A 17246-nucleotide genomic window follows, 5' to 3' on the forward strand; every position below is an offset into this window, starting at 1 on the left:
CAAGGCCAGCCCAGGCAAATAGTTTGCAAGACGCTATCTCAAAAATACCCAACACAAGACAGGGCTGGTGGAGCGGCTCAAGTGGTAGAGCTCCTGTCTAGCAAGTATGAGGTCCTGAGTTCAAGCTCCAGTGCCACCAAGAAAAACTTTAGGATTTTTTCAGGTGTCTTCATGTTAAACTGAACCTTTCATAATTACTAATTCTTTCTCTTTCCCACAGTATTTATTTCTTCAAAGTATACCTTTTCTTTTACTAGTACAAGCTTTCAGTTAGTTAATGCACAACTATATATTTTGCTATTTAAAAATGTTTTTAAAATTTTAATTGGCATATACTAATCATACATATTATGGGGTACAGTATGATAATTCAATACATGTACACAATGTGTAAGGATCAGATTAGAATTATTGACATATCCATTACCTCAAACACATTACCTCAAACATTTATCAATTCTTTGTGTTGAGACTATTCCAAATCCTCTCTGCTAGCTATTTTGAAATATACAATTAATTGGTGTCAATCATAGTTACTATACTATAGAACATTAGAAGTTATTCCATCTATCCATCTGTATCCCAGTACTCATTAACTATATCCTCTCTTTACCCTCACATACCTCTCACTCTTCCCAGTCTCTGTTTATCACTATTCTACTCTCTACTTCTGTGAGATCTTTTTCAGCTTCAAAATAGAAGCAAGAATATTTTGCATATTTTTATTTAATTTTTCTATATTATTGAACTTTACATGTGTTTTTAAAGAAGCATTTGATGGAATATTTATTATGTAATCTGATTTTTCCTGCTTCTCAATTTGGAATATTTAATTTAGTCTATTTTTATTTAAATTATAGGTGCAATTTGGTTCAAATAGACCATATTTTTATACATTTAGTTTTTTCTGTTCTAAGTTCCTTATCCTCTCCTTTCCTATAAAATGATTAATATTTTCAACTATTAAATATTTACCTCACTTGGCTCATTCTTTTGCTCTTCTTATAGTTCTTGTAGTGTTTACTCTTAAGATAGCTAGGTACACCTTTGTCCTATCATAATCTAATGTACCTTTCTTTGCATCTCCTCAGATGATACAGGAACCTTGTAACACTGTGAAGCTATTTACCCCCACTCAATTTATTGCTGCATATTCTTTTTGTTCTTAGCATTCTTAGATTTATATATCCAAATTTAAAGGGAGCCAACATTTTATAAAAATGTTTTCATTTCAGTAGCCCTTTTATAATGAGATATAAAATATAAGCCATTTAGCTTGAGGTCTTCCCAACTCCCAGTTATTTTCATAACTGCATCTTTAGAAACAATTTATTCTTCTATTTTAGAATATGTTTTGTTATAATTACTGTATATTGCAAAGTTAAAGATATATACTGAAGTCAGAAAATATTCTAAGAAAAAATCCTATTATGTATAGTAAAACTAGCATTGGTAGCATCTGTTGTTTGTGAATGCCTCAATAAAATAATGAAGTTGTTTATCTTACGCTGACATTAAATCAAATTTGAAAAAAGTGAAAATAATTCAGAATGATAAAAAAAGACTATGCCAGGAATACTGTTTCTCACCTCAAAAGTCAGAAAAAAGACCTAAACAGTGTTATCATATCTGAGATTAAACAATGTTATATTTGTTGGACACTGGAAGTGACCATTTCAGTTTTTTTAGTAAATCAGACTTACACATGGGTATACAGCTGTTTTTCAAACCTGTTTCATTCTTGATTGCTTTCTATTTGCTGTTATTTACACACTTGGATATCATTGGCTAAAATTTCACTGATTTGCTACTTCACTGAGTTAGGTTTTTTGGTCAATTTGTTTGTTTGAGACAGAGTTTTAGTATGTAGTCTAGGAGTCTCAAATTCATGATCGTCCTGTCTTAGCCTTCAGAGTGCTGGGATTACAGGAATGAAATATTATGCCCCACTGAGTGCTTTTGATTTTCTTTTTCTTTTTTTTTAATTTAAAAAAATTTTTACTGTGCTGGCTGGGAGTACATTGTGGCATTTACAAAACCTCTTACAATATATCAAAGTTGAATTCATGCCCATGCCTTCCTCCATTCTCCTTTAATCCCCCTTCCCCCATTCCTGGAGTAGTTTCAACAGGTCTCATTTTTCCATTTACATAGATGTGTACACAGTATTTGCACCATAGTCACCCTCCCACATTCTTTTCCCACCTCCTCCCCTCTCCCACTGCTACCCGCCCACCGCAGTACCTATTCTGCCCTCCTGTTCTCCAATTTTTGTAAAAGAAAAAAATGACATTTTTGTTTGTTTAAGATAGCTACATAGGGAATTTCCATGTGACATTTCCATGTATATATGTATTATAACCCAAAATGGTTCATCTCCTCTATATTGCTGTGTATTTTAATTATATATTAAAATCCCCAGATGAAATTATCATTGTGTTATATAGCCAGTATTCATTTAGATTTACCTCTGTATTTACAAATGTCATTAATCTTTTTTTTCCTGCCTCTATGATCATATTTTTTCTACCTAAAAAAGAACCTTTATTTTTTTCTTTTATTTATATGTGCATACAATGTTTGGGTCATTTCTCTCCCCTTCTCCCCCCTTACCCCCCACCCCCTCCCTCTCCCCCCTGCCCCCTCTCTGCCAGGCAGAAACTATTTTGCCCTCATATCTAATTTTGTTGAAGAGAGAGTATAAGCAATAATAGGAAGGAACAAGGGTTTTTGCTAGTTGAGATAAAGATAGCTATACAGGGAGTTGACTTGCATTGCTTTCCTGCGCATGTGTGTTACCTTCTAAATTAATTCTTCTCAAACTAACCTTTTTCTCTAGTTTCTGGTCCCCTTCTCCTATTGGCCTCTGTCACTTTAAAGTATCTGCATTAGTTTCTGTGCATTGAGGGCAACAAATGCTATCCAGTTTTTTGGGTGTCTTACCTATCCTCATACCTCCCTTGTGTGCTCTCGCTTTATCATGTGATCAAAGTCCAATCCCCTTGTTGTGTTTACCCTTGATCTAATGTCCGCATATGAGGGAGAACATACGATTTTTGTTCTTTTGGGCCAGGCTAACCTCACTCAGAATGATGTTCTCCAGTTCCATCCATTTACTTGCGAATGATAACATTTCATTCTAAAGAACCTTTAATATTTCCTTCTGATCACATTTCCCCTGAGATTTTCTTGCATGGACATCATGAAATGTCTAGTTTTTGCTTAGGAATTTTTTCCTTTAAGTACTCTTTTTCTCCCGTTAATGTCTTGTACTGATTTGATGTTTTGTTGATTTTGGAAACTTCTCAACTAAAATCTCCTCAAATAATGCTTCCTTATGGTTTCCTTTCCTTATTTCTTGGAGTCAAATTAAATATGTGTTAGGTATTCTTACTCTGTCTCCTTTAATTCTTTCCACTCTCTTTTGTCATTCTCCATAGTTATATATAGCCAAAAGTCATTTCATATATTCTGTATATTTCTTCAATTTTATTTTTCATTTCTCTAGTTCTTTCAAACAGAGAACTTGTCTTTAATCCTTGAACCATAACAGCAAACTTTCAAAGTGGATTTTTTATTATCCCTCAAACAGAGGGGAGAGATGAGGTTTAGAAATGAAAACCAATTTGTCTTAAGTACCCCAGCCCAAAAAGGGCAGACCAGGTACTAAAAGTATAAATCGACCCAAACCTTTCCCACTATGCTTGTTTTCTCCTTGGCTACAGATGTCACCTACCTCTCATTTCCCAGGAAGTGGAACTACAGTAAAGTCTTTCCACCTTTTTGGCTGTGTAATACATTTCTTTTTCACTTATAATGAGCAGTGATATTTCTTTATTAGTTGTTGTATTTTCCCAGGAATTTTTCTGTTATTCTACATTGACATATTGTTCTCAATTTAAGGACACAATTCCCAAAATAGACTTGTTCAAAGAAGAGCAAGATGCTGGGGCCTTTTTCGAAGGAGATTTCCCAATTGGTCTGAGCAAGTCAGTGCTACCATGCTTACATCATACTACCGGCAGCAAGATGGAGCTCCAGCAAGAAGTGATGCCCTCATGGAATCTCGAGAAAGATAGTAAGTGACCAGTCAGCATGGCTAGAATGTACCAGCTAGTGAAATACATAACCCTGTAGTTAAATATGTCATTCTTCTATCCAATCAGAGAGTGAGGATGATGCCATCAGATTAATGGTTGAACAAAATTTTTGTAGGCCTGGTACCAGTGTGGCAAAATATGTAAAGAATTTCTGAGCATAGATGGACTGCTTCCTTTTCTCCATTTTCCCCATAGCACTCCCTATGGCATCCCATCCCATCATCGGCGAGTCAATTTACATGGTAACATGGAGGGAGAGGAAAACCCTCCAGAGAGAAGAATGGAGAGGAACAGGCAAGATGAAACCTTAAGAAGCTGGTTCAAGATCACAGTGAGTGTCCTGACAAAGGGGATCTAATATTCAGAAGAAGGATAACAGGGGAGGTTGTGTTGGACTTGTGTAGAAACACCAGATACTTTTCTGAGTACTGGGGAGTTTTCTATTGGCAGGATAGCCAGATGTGTTGGTTCATACCTATAATCCCAGCACTTGGGAGGCACAGACAGGAGAATCATGAATTGAAACCAGCCTGGAATACATAGTACCAGGTTAGCCTGGGCTACAGAGTGAGACCTTGTCTTAAAAAAAAATAAGGAAGAGGGTTTGGGCCAGGTCTGCCACATCTTAAAGATATCTTGGAAATTTTTAAAAGGAAGTTTATAGTTCATATTAAATATCTATAGTTGATTATTTGAAGAAAATTTAAATGTAAAGAAAGGATATTTAAGAAATCCATGTCTAGTGTAAAAGTTGGAAATAATGGAATGTTTCCTAAACCTGGAAAATAGGTCTGAAAGGAATATGTTTGAGTCTACTTTTAACTTTAAGTTCCATTATGTCAGTCTCCTCTCCCAATTTTTTTGCTCCTAGATCCCATTTGGCATAAAATATGAGGAGAAATGGCTGCTGAATTTGATTCAGAGTCAATGCAGTGTACCTTTCACTCCAGTCGAGGTAAGAGAGTACAGTGAGGAAGACAAGAAGAAACAGGACAGATGGAGGGTTGGGTGAGCAGTGACTCTGGCCTCAAAGCCTCACATTCTATTTCTTTCATCCCTATCTTTATAGTTTCACTATGAGCAAATGCAGGCTCAGTTCTTTGTCGAGAATGGCAACATCGCCTTTGAATTGAGGAATATCAGTGGCAAGATTTGGGATGAGGATAATGAAAAGGTGTGTGAAGGGCATGACCAGGGCTAGTTGTGAGAAAGAGGGAAGGCCAAGGGCAAGGTCTTGCATGATGTTGTGGCTCATAGTTCTTGGTGCCAATATTGCTCCTATGTGTTCTCTGCAGATATCAATCTTTATCAGTCCCTCTGGTGTACCCCACACTGTGCAGCAAGAGCTAAAGCCAGAAAAGATGGAACAGATAAAGGTAATGTAGACTCAAGACAAGCTGTGTAACCACAATCAGACCCATCTCTTTTTCCTCCCATCTATTGCCCCCTTTCCCACCTTAGCCTCAGAGTCTCTGAATCCCACTTCCAACTCTATAGCTGATGGTGAATAGATGTGATGCCTTCCAGCAGGATCTTAACACCCAGCAACTCCCCTCTGACCCAGGTATGTCTAGCAGTAGTAATTCTATGGTAGATGAGGGTAGATGGGCCTATCTGGGATGGAGATTAAAGATTTGTAATTTAGGGAGGGGTTAGTGCTGACACTGTACCAGCTGGGCCCCTCTTAGCCTTCTGATTCTCTCTCCTTGCTTCCTGAAGACTTGATGACTCATACTATGGAAGTGGCACTGACTCCAAAAAGGTACATGATTACTTCCAAGCCTACACATGAAGAGAACATATTCAAGGTGAGATCTTAGCCCTAATGCTGGTTTTTAGGGTGAAGGTGGGAGAGATTAGCTAGTAGTCAGATTGATCTCAGATATCCCTTGTTGGAGCCCTCACTCTAATTCTTCCCTCATCATAGCTTTTTCCCTTGAACCTGAGCCACAACAAACCCTACCAGCTGGTTGCCCTGCTTGATGCAATACCAATGACTCCTAGTATCAAACCCCTGAATGTCTCCAAAAATGAGGTGAGGCATAATATTCAGATTGTTCGTTGAGAAAGTGTAAAGGCTCTTTAATGTGATTATAAGGGGCAGAGAAGTGGATTTGTTGCCAAGGGAGGCAAGGAGAAGGGTTGGTGGTTCAGGGTCCTCCTACCTCTCCATCCTTGGTTCATGTGTTTCTCCCCATAATTATAGGTGATATCTGCATGGAATATGAACAAGGGAAAATGGCTGCAACCAGCACAGATGTTTGCAGACAGAAACTCTATCTGCACCACATTCCCGGATAAGTCCACCAACATAAAGTCAGTCGCATCCTCTGTTACCCCCTGGGAGCCTGACCTACCCTTGATTTCCCATCTGTAGGAGGTAGCAGCCCTGGTCCTCTAGGAGGACCACAGGCCATGCCCTCTCCTCTGTCTGGGTTCTCAACTATGCCACAGATCACCTTTCTTTCTGACCTGCACCCTTTTTCAACTAGTCTAAGATGTGTTTCCCACCTTTGTGCACATGGCTGCCTCCAGCGTGCCTTCCCATGCATTATGCAGATTGGACTGATCTTCCCTGTCTTGAGAAGGTCCTCCTTTTCGTGCTCCTAAAAATTCCTCCCACCTATCTTAGGCTAGCATGGAGACTGTCCTGCCCCATTCTGAGGGCTGAGGTCTGCCGTCATGATATCCATTCCTCTGTGTCATTGCTGGGATCTCTACCATCTTGGGGAGAAATCTGGGTTCCCTGGATCAAAGATCCAGAAGTGGGCTACTGCCAGTGAGCAGAGGGCTTCCTGAAACAGGAGCAGAAGGCAGAGAGCAGAGGAAGTTGAGAACAGTAGGACAGGCCTCATGGGGGCACTGCCCCTCACTCACTCCATAGACCCTCTATCCCACGCTGAGGTCCTGGGATATATTCCTGCTCCCAGGGATGCTCCATTTCCCATGCCCAGCTCAGACCGTGCTCACACTGGGGACAAAGGCTCAGCCTGCATTCAGTGAGACCAAGCCCAGCAGGTGCATGTTGTTTTGTGTGTTGGGATCCAGGCTCAGGCAGGGGACAGTGAAGGAGAGGGATATAGCAGGGGGACCCATTTTCTTCTCTCTTACTCATTCCTAGCACCAGGGTGGGTAGACCTCATCCCTGTCCCCCTCCCTTTGCTTTGCTTATTCTTTCCACTTTGTCTCTAGTTTCCTGTCCTTTCCCTGTTTCTCCCTGTCTTATATATTCTCCCTTTCTGTTGTCATTCCCCTGCCTTGCTGTCTCTGTCTCCTGAGTCCTGCCTCACCTCCCTGACTCAGTACCCTGGGGGAAACGGGTGGGACCTGGCCTTGGGCTGGCCAGGTTATGCTTTACAGAGTGCTAAACACCCAGAAAGATGGCAGAGCCCTGGGCTCCCATCTCATTCTGTGCTCCTTGCAGAGCCTTCTGTTGGGACTCAGAGGCAAGGAAGGGAAGCAGGTTGGAGAAGGAAGTACTAGAGCCTGGGCTCCCACTGCAACTTCTTATGGCCATGGAGAAGGGGGTCAGGGTAGTATAGGCGGGTGTTACCCAGGGGGAAGGAGAGGTAGGAAATCAAGGGCGGTGAAAGAGAGAGAAACAACTTGTCTTGTCAGTCCACAGGAGGAATAATTCCACAGTTTAACTTTTGTCTGCTTTTATATTTATTTTTCAACCAATGTATAAAAACATAAAAAGGTACATATTAGCTGGGCATGGTGGCATACCTACACATTAATGGAGTACCATGTAATGTTTGTATACATGTATACATTGCATAATTTTAAAATCAGGTTGTTGTTCTTTTGGCAGCTCCATTCTGGAATCGTTTCCCAAGTTATTATGCCTGGTAAGCATATCCCTTGACCATGAACATCTCTGACTGCAAATGACACTGCTTCCAACCTGCCCTGAAATTAAATTTTTGGATCTAACCCTTCAAGCTTAAAGGGATAGGGAGAAGTAATACAGAGCCATGTGGAAACTTGACAAAGACTATGGCCTTTCTTCACACTGGAATACCTGATGATATAATTTCTAGGGCCCTTTCACAACTGACCTCTAAACACTTTTCTGAATCCATTCATTTCTTTGATCATCCTGTATCACCTCTGTGCTCTTCATTGATGTCCTTCTCTTGCTTTTTCCAGGATAACCAGGAGACACCTAGACCAGCTCTCTGTGATACTAAAGCTCACAAGAGTTTACCAATTTGCAAGGTGAGGAAAGAGGATCACATAAGGTTTTAAGTTATGCATAAGTAAAGGATAACAGCTGTATCTTGAGTACTTCTTTTATTTCAGGGAAGTTTCTTTGGATCTGAGATGCTAAAGACTCTGGTCCTGCAATTTCTACAGCAGTAAGTAACTTTGGGGATCTGAAGACGGAGAGGGATGGGGCAGGGCAGGTGAGGCCACACAATCACAAGTTTGCTTATGAAATTTTGAAGTCTCATTTGGTGCCAGAACTTAGAGATAGCCTGCTACTCCCCCACAGGTATTACTTTATTTATGACTATGGAGATCGCCGGAATCTGTTCAATGCTTACCATGAAGAGGCTTTCTTCTCTCTGACCATTCTTTCCAACTTTAAGGACTCAGCCCTGTAAGTATCAAAGCTCAGCCTAAGAGCACTGTCCCTCCTCCTCCCAGCAGACACAGGTGAGCCAACACCCACACTGGCTGGACCATGACTTCTTGTTGACCTTTATTCTCCTAGAAGCAGTTTGTGTGAGTACTTGAAGCATACCAGAAATGTGAAGACTCTCAAGGATCCCTGTAAGTGTGTGTTGGGGGAAGACTGGCCAAGGTAAGGGAGTGTGAAAGGGGCAACAGTAAGGCCAAGGGCCAAGCTGTGGCAGCACACAAATCTTCACTTCTCTATACTGCAGATGTGCAGACACAGCTGCTGAAGCACAAGAAATGTGATATTGTGAATTCCCTTTGCATGTTGCCCAAAACTCAGCATAACTTCAGTTCCTTTGTGGTGGACATGTGGTTCCAGACGGTGAGCCCCTGCTTCCCTTCAGGGACAGGCCCAGAAAATTGGAGTTGGGTAGGAGGTTAAGCAGGATCCTGAGTTCCTGCATTCTTCCCTTTCAGGAGACAATACTCTGCTTTTCTGTCAATGGGGTGTTCAAGGAAGGTGAGTGTCAGTAGAGTCCCCTCTCCAGATATCCTACTTCTGTCTTCCCCTGCTAGGTTTCTTTTCAGTACTCTCTTGGCTTCCCTGATTCTTTCCCTTTCCTCGTATTCTCCCTTTCCTGTTCTCCTGCCTGCACCATGCCCAGAAACCATACTGGCTTGACATAGGTCCATCCCTGTCTGACCCATCGCTCACATGTTAAGGACACAGACTGTGGGGTTTGATGGCTCTCATCCTAGTTCCTTAGTCTGTGGTCTCAGACCAGTTACTTAACTTCTCTTTTTCCCAATTAACTGAAATGGGGCTAATAATACCCATTTCTTGGGCCACTGTAAAATAGAAATTAAGTGAATTTTTGACATGGTTTTCACAGGTACCAACAAATGATAAGGGACCCATCACTGGGAGTGGATTATTCCTATTGTTGCCCCCCAATTTGCACCACACCCTTCTGACTCCAAGGAAGCAATTTTTCTGGGTTTGGCTCCCCTTCAGCATAAACCCTGAGTGGGAACACTATGTGACCATGTAAAGCATGTGCAACTCAAGGGGGGCATTGTTGTTTGTTGTCCTTGAAGTGGAGGGAAAGTCCCAAGGATGTGTTCATGTCTTCACCCGGACCTTCATCACTACCCCTGGTAGCAGCTCAAGGTAAGTGTTGTGTTGTGGGTGGGAACCCATTCCTAGCCTGGGGTCAGTGATGTGGGAATGTGGTTGCGAAGTCCTCTGGGTATCTTTAATATCATTGAAAAACAGCAGCCTAGTCAAGTAGTTAAGAGTGTGGTCTCTGGAATCAGAATACAGGTTTTTTTCTGATGTAATATTCACTTGCTCTGTGACTTCGGTCAAAGTATATGACCTATCTGTAACTTAGTGTCTTTCTCTGAAAATGGTTTTTACATCATCCACTCCCTTGAGCTTTTTAAAAAGGAAAATGGGAGTGGAAAACTATTCCTGGGTTATAGGTAAAGTATGTAGATAAAGTATAGTAAAGTATGTAGATAATATCCAAAGATGGGCTTCGTGGGAGTGTTAGAGGATACCAGCCAGGAAAATGGGCACAGTATGGAGATGGAAAGAATCCGGTTGCTGAGCAGTGAGAGTAGGACTATTATTAAGGTATAGGGCTGTCTCATTTTTGCTGTAGTCTATGCATCGTCAATGACAAGCTGTTTGTGAAGACTGCCAGCCTGCATGGGACCCAGAACACCTTCTCCATCCCCATGCCCATATCATCTTCGAGCTCTGGGCCTGCACTCTCTCAGGAGAGGCAAAGAGTGATGCAGACTTTCTCCACTCAGTCTTGGATGAACCTTGAATGGTCTCAGAGGTGAGTGTTGGGTATATATGGTGATTAAGTATGAACTGGGAGGAGCAGAGAAGTGAATTATCAGCACTTGTGTATAATTGATATTACTTCTTTATTTGACTCACTATCACATTAAACATTTCCCTTTTAATATGGTAAGCCAAGTTATTTTAAACAGGTATGATACTTCTCTATTCCTTTATTGGGAACTCTGTTCCTTTATTGGGAGACATTGGCTTTTCAGGATTTTTCCCTAAGACATCTATTGTGCCTAAGGGTCATTCTGCTTTGTATCTTGAAGTATACACGAAGGCATGTTTCTGTCATGTAGATTAGAAAATGCCACTGTACTGTCAGCTTGGGTATTAATGGATGTCTCCTGTCTTTTCTTTACCCCAGATGCTCTCATGACAACTGCTGGAACTACAGCAGACCTGCACAAGTTCTTGCTCTGCCCAAGGTAAGATATGGTAATCCAGGCGAAGTAAGCAAAAGCCAGGTAGCCTGAGGAAAAGGCCAGGACTCTTGGCTCTGCTGAGCTCCCAACTCCTTTCTTCACTTCCTCCAGGCAAGGGACAAGATCCCAGAAGAGACCTTCACCCAGAAAGATCCTGGATCCTAAGTACAAAGCCAAGAGAAGAAACCCTCTGGTGTCACCATCTTCATCTTCATTATCTTAGCTGTGTTTTTGTTGTAGTATGAGTATTTTAATGTTACTGAACTTGGAGGTCTGGTTGCAGCCTTGTAGGGTTGACTCTCATCCATGCAAAGGACAAGTTGTTCTGTATATTTTCCCCAAGTCCCAGGATTCTTGTTTCTTTTCTTACAAAGAGTAATGTTGCCTGTTATGTTAAATCCCTATAAAATCAGTTTGAGGCAGGCATTACTACCTCTGTCCTTGACAGGAGGAAAGGGGTGCTCAAACTGAGCAACTCTTGGGAAGAAGTGAAGTAGAGACTCAAATCCTAGACCTACCCTTAGGCCAGAGCTGAGCTTCAGAGGGCTGAATGGCTTCCTAAGTTGAGGGTCTTCTCTAACTCTGTTAAACTGGGGCACTGATGTTCTATGTTCCAAGTGCATTAGTCAAATTTTTTATGCAAAGAACAATATTATGTGCTGAGCCATACAAATTTATTCAAATTAAAAACAGCTTCTTTGGAAAGAAATAGCATTAAAGAGCACATGAAAACCTGGGAAGAAAAATTTGCATACATGTATGACTGATACGCTACTAATATACTTGATATATAAAGAAATCAGTAGAAAGAAGGGAAACTAATATGAATTTTGAATTGTTATTAGAAGCAATAGTAATGTCCAGCGTATCTATTAAAATCTGTCCAACTATAAAAACCACACAAACGTAACTATAAATATTGAGATATTAATTTAGAAAAGGAAGCTAAAGACTGTTATTTTCAGAAAGATATATGGAGTTTGTGTGTATGAGTATGTGCAGGCATGTTTCTATATTGATGTATTCCTTTCCTAAAGTTGCTATAATAAAGTACCATAAACTGGATGATATAAAGCTGCAGAAATTTATTTCCTTATAATTCTAAAGTCAAAAATCCAAAATTAAAGGCAGAGTGCTTGGTTAATATGCCCAAGGCTCTGGGTTCAATCATCATTACCACAAAAATTCCAAAATCAAGGTGCTATAAAAGCCATACTTTTCCCAACAGCTCTAGATCAGAGTCTTCTTGGTCTTGCAGCTTTTGGTTGCCCTTGGTGATTTTTTTAGTTTTCAGAAGCATACCTCATATTTCTAGGTAGACATTCCCTATGTCTTCTCTCTTTTTCTCTCCCTTTCAAAGTCATCCATTTTTGGATTTAGAGTCTATCTTAATGCAGGATGATTTCATCTCAAAGTTCTCCATTAATATCGGAAATGCCCTTTATTACAAATTAAGTAACATTCTGGGGTTGCAAGCAGTTATATCATTTGGAGATCACTTATACTTCCAACATTGTTTCTTCTGGCCCCTTAAAATCCTCATCTATCTCATGTAAAAAATATACTCACTCTATCCCATCATTTCTAAAAATGATGAAGGTTAGACATATACCATTTGATTGCACATTTTGCTTATTTTTTGGTGGTACTGGGGTTTGAACTCGGGGCCTCACACTTGCTAAACAGATACTCTACCACTTGAGCCACTCTGCCAGCCCTGTCTTGGATTGGTTTTTTTTTTCAAGGTGGGGTCTTGGGACCTATTTGCCTGGGCTGGCTTGGAAACACAATCTGCCTGATCTCTGCCTCCTGAGTAGCTAGGATTACAGGCATGAGAGCCACCAGCACTCATTTTAAATGGATGATTTTTTTTGTGTGTGGCATGTGAATTATATCTCCAAAAGTTTTTTTAAGATATAAAGAGAAACAGTTTTAGTTAGCTTTCCATCACTAACACAAATACCTGAGATAATCAACTTATGAAAAGAACAGATTTGTTTGGTCTCACCGTTTTGTAGAGTCCAGTCAATGATTGTGTGGACCTGTTAGTTTTTGACCTCTGTTGTGGGTACAGCACATCATGTCAAGAGTGCATGACAGAGCAAATGTGCTCACTTCATAAAACAAAAGAGAGAAAGAGGAAGAGGCCAGAATCACTTAATTCCCTTGGAGGGTATCCTCCCAGTGGATTAAAACCTCCTACTAGGCCCCACCTCTTACATGTTCCACCATCTCCCAATAACACCACTTTGAGGACTAAGCCAACACATAGGCCCATGAGGGGCATTCCAGATTCAAACTATAGCAGAGACTTAACCAGACTTGCTTATTAATTGAATATGAGGGACAATGTAGAGGGTTTCAAGAATGATGGCCATGGGCTGGGAATGTGGCTAAAGTGATACAGCACTTGCACAGCAAGTGCAAGGCCCTGGGTTCAAACCCCAGTACCATGTCTATGGCCATACCACTCTGGATGCAACCGATCTCATCAAACCCCATTACCACACACACACACACAAAAGATGGCCATGTTTTGGGGCTGGCCAATGTATGAATTCTAAGATTTTAAAAAAAGCAAAAAAAAAATGGATTCAAGTTGGGAAGAAGTGGGGGTGAGGGGAGAGAGAAAGAAAGAGGGGAATGATCAAAAACATTTTTTACTTTTTGAGGGGAGAGGAACCATAGCATCTTTTGCAAATCTGCTACAAATTATGGCCCCTCTCCCTGCAAAAATGTAAATATACCAGCACTGACCCTATATACATAATTTTGAGCAACATTTAAAGAGTTGTAGAGACTTGCAAATTGAGAACACCAAATTTCCTCATTGATCAGCAGACAATGTTCCTTAGGCACTGGCATAAACAAAGAGGTATCAAGATGGGCATGGACTGTCAGTAACCCTGCAGCAGAACTAAGCTCTTCCTCAGTGAGCTGGAGGTAAGGAGTTAGGGTGAAAGTCTCAGCAATCTGTACGTCCATAGTTGGGTAAGTGGTAGTAGAAAGGTCCCAGGTAGGATTCCACTTGGGCTGTGTGAAAAAGAGGAGAGAACAGGCAGGCTTAGAAGCCCCCTTCCCTCACCTGACAGACACTTGGACATTCTGCTTCCTGATATAGAAACAGATATCTCATCTATGCTAGTAGGTGAGTCACTAGGTGGGGACTGGGGAGAAAATGGAGAAAAGAAACCTAAGGTCTTCTCTCCATTTATATTTTTGGAGTAAACAACAGAGTCAGGAACCTGAACGTAGGAAACAAGGAGCTCTGGGATATGGGGGTGGTAAGACTAGCACCTTCCTAGCCTCTTGTCAGAGAAGGGATGATCCAACTGTCTCTGCATCCTTCAACCTGCCTATCCTCACAGCTTTTTCCTTTGCTTAGGTGTTCAAAACCCGGAGCTGAAGGAGGGTGAATATGATGGATGTACTTATGAAAACAGAAGAAAAAATCTGTTAAAATTATTCTAAGGGGTGGGAAGGAAGAATGATGGAAGAAATGAACCTAATTAACGTATATTGTAAGCACATAGGTAAATGTCACAATGAACCCCCCCCCGTACAATTAATATAATAAAAAAAACAGGCATTAACTTTCAGCAGATGATGTCAGTTGCCAGCAAATGTTTTTTCTACATTTGGTGAATGCTTATTAGAATAAAACTGACATATTTATTATCACTTGAAATTTGTCCCCCAAGGAAAAAACAGATTATTTGCATAAAATAGCCAAGATCTGATAATTAGATTTCTCACTGAAGATTTACTTTATTGATCATTTTAGGAACACAGGCCATGTTCAAGTAGATTTCCTGTTTTTGTTTTTTTTTTCAAAAAGAGGTTCAAACAAATTAGAATGTTCTAGAAAAGATGTGGTACCGGTGAAAATAAGTGATTTTTTTTTCATCTTCCAAGGTTGAATATTTCAATTTCTTACTTATTTTTCATATTTTGAAGCACACTCATTTTTAAAAAAAAGAGAAATTATTAGGAAACTATATACAATCAGGGAGATGACAGAAAGCAGTTAAAGCCAAGGGTTGGGGATGTTGTGGGGGGCGGAGAAAGGGGGGGTGCTGATGCTGAGCTTCCATGGTAACTAGAGAATGGCCAAGTCCAACCAGAAGATGGTGATGCCACTTGTGGGCCCTCAGATTGGAGAGGACCTTGCTGAGTGACGGCCAGTGCGCACAGGGACACTGCGCACGGAAAGGCGGTTGGGGGACGTTACGTGCTTCTGCTTGCTGCAGGGGGCGGGGGGCCTCCTGCCGCACTGGCCGCCGTGGGTGCGGGGGAGGGGTGGGGGGGGCAGCTTGGCGGTGACGCGCGGCCCTCACGTGACCCGGAGCTGCAGAGCGACGCAGCCCTGGGTGCAGTCGTCACTCGCGTCTGGCTACCAGCTCCCCGCTGCCCTGCGCACGGCGGGCTGGCATCGGGCCCGGGGAAAGCGGAGCAGGTAAGGCCCCGGGGCCCGCGCGCCGCGGCCAGGCCGGCAGCAGCTGGCCGACCGGGCGGCGGGCGCAGGGAGGACAGTGCAGCGGTGCGCGCAGCCTTCTCTGCACCCCAGCATTCTCCCGCGCAAAGTAGTGACCCCTGGCCGGGGGTGGGTGCGGTGGTCGCTGGGGCTTCAGGGGAAGAGCAGCAGAGCAACTGAAAGGGAAGGGAAACGGGAAAAGCGGCGGGAGATGGGGACGCGGGCCCTGCTTTGAGGGAGGCAGGGAAGGGCCCGGGTCCGGGACGAGGCGTCGCCGAGTGCTCGGCTGTAATCATCCCCACTTCTTCACCCACTGAACCACCTGCAGGTCTGCGGGGCCGAGTGTCGCGGCGGCGAGAATCGGCAGGAGGAGTAGACGGCAAGGATAGGCCCAGGTTGGTAAGCGGGGCACTGCTGGGGACGAGGGCAAGGCGCGGGGGGGCAACGTATGGAAAGACCAGTATGAGACCCCCAACCCCAACTCTCTCTTCCACGCCATCCTCCATCCCCCCTCTCCATTTTGGCGTCCGAGGAGTCCTGGAGGTGGATCCGCAGGGAAAATGGTGGGCTTTGGGGAAGGAGGGGCTCAGACCGGGAGTCCCCTAGAGGGCGCTCAGGGCCTCTCTGATGGAAAAAAAAGGAATAAACACGTGGATAACTAGGCTACTGAAAAGTGAAAGTGTGTGGTAGGACCTCTGTCCTCGGTGCTGATCAGTCCACCAAGAATTCGGTCCCCTTTCTTGTCTCTTGTCTCCTAGGAATAATGGAGTCCAAAGAAGAGCAAGCAGTAAAAAACCTCAACGAAGAAAATGCTGGTCAAGAAATGGAAGAAAAGAAGCAAGATGCTAATAAAAAGGAGCCACTGGCCCTGCCTTTGGAAGCTGGTGAATACTGTGTGCCTAGAGGAAATCGCAGGCGATTCCGTGTTAGGCAGCCCATCCTGCACTATAGATGGGACCTGATGCATAGGCTTGGAGAGCCTCAGGCAAGAGTGAGAGAAGAGAACAGGGAAAGGTTTGGGGAGGAAGTGAGACAGCTCATGGAAAAGCTGAGGGAAAGGCAGTTGAGTCATAGTCTGCGGGCAGTTAGCACTGACCCCCCTCACCATGACCACCATGATGAGTTTTGCCTTATGCCCTGAATCCTGGTGTTTTCCCCGAGGTTAATAGGGAGACCCCTGCTTCCTAAACTTACGTGTTTGTGAATGTACTGTTGTAAATCTTTTGATGTTTCTTGTTCCTTGTGGGTCTCCTATTACCAGCTTCTAAATGAATGTTGTGTTTTTAACCCAGTCTGTAAGATTTTTGTTAGCAGAAGAATTTATTGCATGGAAAGATGCTTATTATATATTGTGAAGTTAATAAAGCAATTTAAAAAGGCAATTTTAGTATTTATTTTTTATTTAAAAGCTTATACTTATCTGTTTCCTATATGGTGATAAAACTGCTGAAATTGAATATACAAATGGATTAATATAGGGACTCATTTCTGCGAGGCAGTATGTTAGCTATACTTTCATGGTCAGTACAAAATACTTACTTGATATAAACAATTTAAAGGAAAGAAGGATTTATTTGGCTCATAGTTTCAGAGATTTTAGTGCATTATGGCCAGGTGGGCGTGGCATCAGAGCAGCACATGTCATGGTAGCCAGGAAACAGTGCTAGTACTAGCAGGCTCTACTCCCTCTCCCACCCCAGTCTACGGGATGGTGCCACCCACATTCGGGGTGGGTCCATTCTTTCAGGAAACATCCTCAC

At 42.3% G+C, this 17246-nt stretch overlaps 2 protein-coding genes across 3 annotated transcripts in view; both read left to right on the plus strand.

The window, feature by feature from the left end:
- Positions 1 to 15190, plus strand: part of Nxf3 (nuclear RNA export factor 3) — a 160310-nt gene extending 145120 nt beyond the window's left edge. The window contains exons 3-22 of the mRNA XM_074062227.1: positions 3904 to 4078; positions 4296 to 4431; positions 4972 to 5055; positions 5170 to 5274; positions 5396 to 5476; positions 5598 to 5664; positions 5820 to 5908; positions 6028 to 6135; positions 6307 to 6416; positions 7915 to 7951; positions 8253 to 8321; positions 8406 to 8461; positions 8599 to 8706; positions 8821 to 8879; positions 8993 to 9108; positions 9204 to 9246; positions 9825 to 9897; positions 10394 to 10576; positions 10955 to 11015; positions 15116 to 15190. Of these exons, the coding sequence (XP_073918328.1) occupies positions 3904 to 4078; positions 4296 to 4431; positions 4972 to 5055; positions 5170 to 5274; positions 5396 to 5476; positions 5598 to 5664; positions 5820 to 5908; positions 6028 to 6135; positions 6307 to 6416; positions 7915 to 7951; positions 8253 to 8321; positions 8406 to 8461; positions 8599 to 8706; positions 8821 to 8879; positions 8993 to 9108; positions 9204 to 9246; positions 9825 to 9897; positions 10394 to 10576; positions 10955 to 11015; positions 15116 to 15190 (1835 nt within the window). The remainder of the gene's footprint in view (positions 1 to 3903; positions 4079 to 4295; positions 4432 to 4971; positions 5056 to 5169; positions 5275 to 5395; positions 5477 to 5597; positions 5665 to 5819; positions 5909 to 6027; positions 6136 to 6306; positions 6417 to 7914; positions 7952 to 8252; positions 8322 to 8405; positions 8462 to 8598; positions 8707 to 8820; positions 8880 to 8992; positions 9109 to 9203; positions 9247 to 9824; positions 9898 to 10393; positions 10577 to 10954; positions 11016 to 15115) is intronic.
- Positions 1 to 16868, plus strand: part of LOC109675574 (protein BEX1) — a 228079-nt gene extending 211211 nt beyond the window's left edge. The window contains exons 1-3 of one of the 2 annotated variants that reach the window (XM_074064208.1): positions 15315 to 15468; positions 15815 to 15881; positions 16245 to 16868. In XM_074064208.1, the coding sequence (XP_073920309.1) occupies positions 16250 to 16627 (378 nt within the window). In that variant the 5' untranslated portion in view covers positions 15315 to 15468; positions 15815 to 15881; positions 16245 to 16249 and the 3' untranslated portion in view covers positions 16628 to 16868. Of the gene's footprint in view, positions 1 to 15314; positions 15469 to 15814; positions 15882 to 16244 lie in introns of those variants that run through there. The other variant, XM_074064209.1, reaches the window with a different exon arrangement.
- The last annotated feature ends 378 nt before the right edge of the window (positions 16869 to 17246 follow it).

This window comes from Castor canadensis, chromosome X (genome assembly GCF_047511655.1).
Source record: "Castor canadensis chromosome X, mCasCan1.hap1v2, whole genome shotgun sequence".
Taxonomy (NCBI): domain Eukaryota; kingdom Metazoa; phylum Chordata; class Mammalia; order Rodentia; family Castoridae; genus Castor; species Castor canadensis.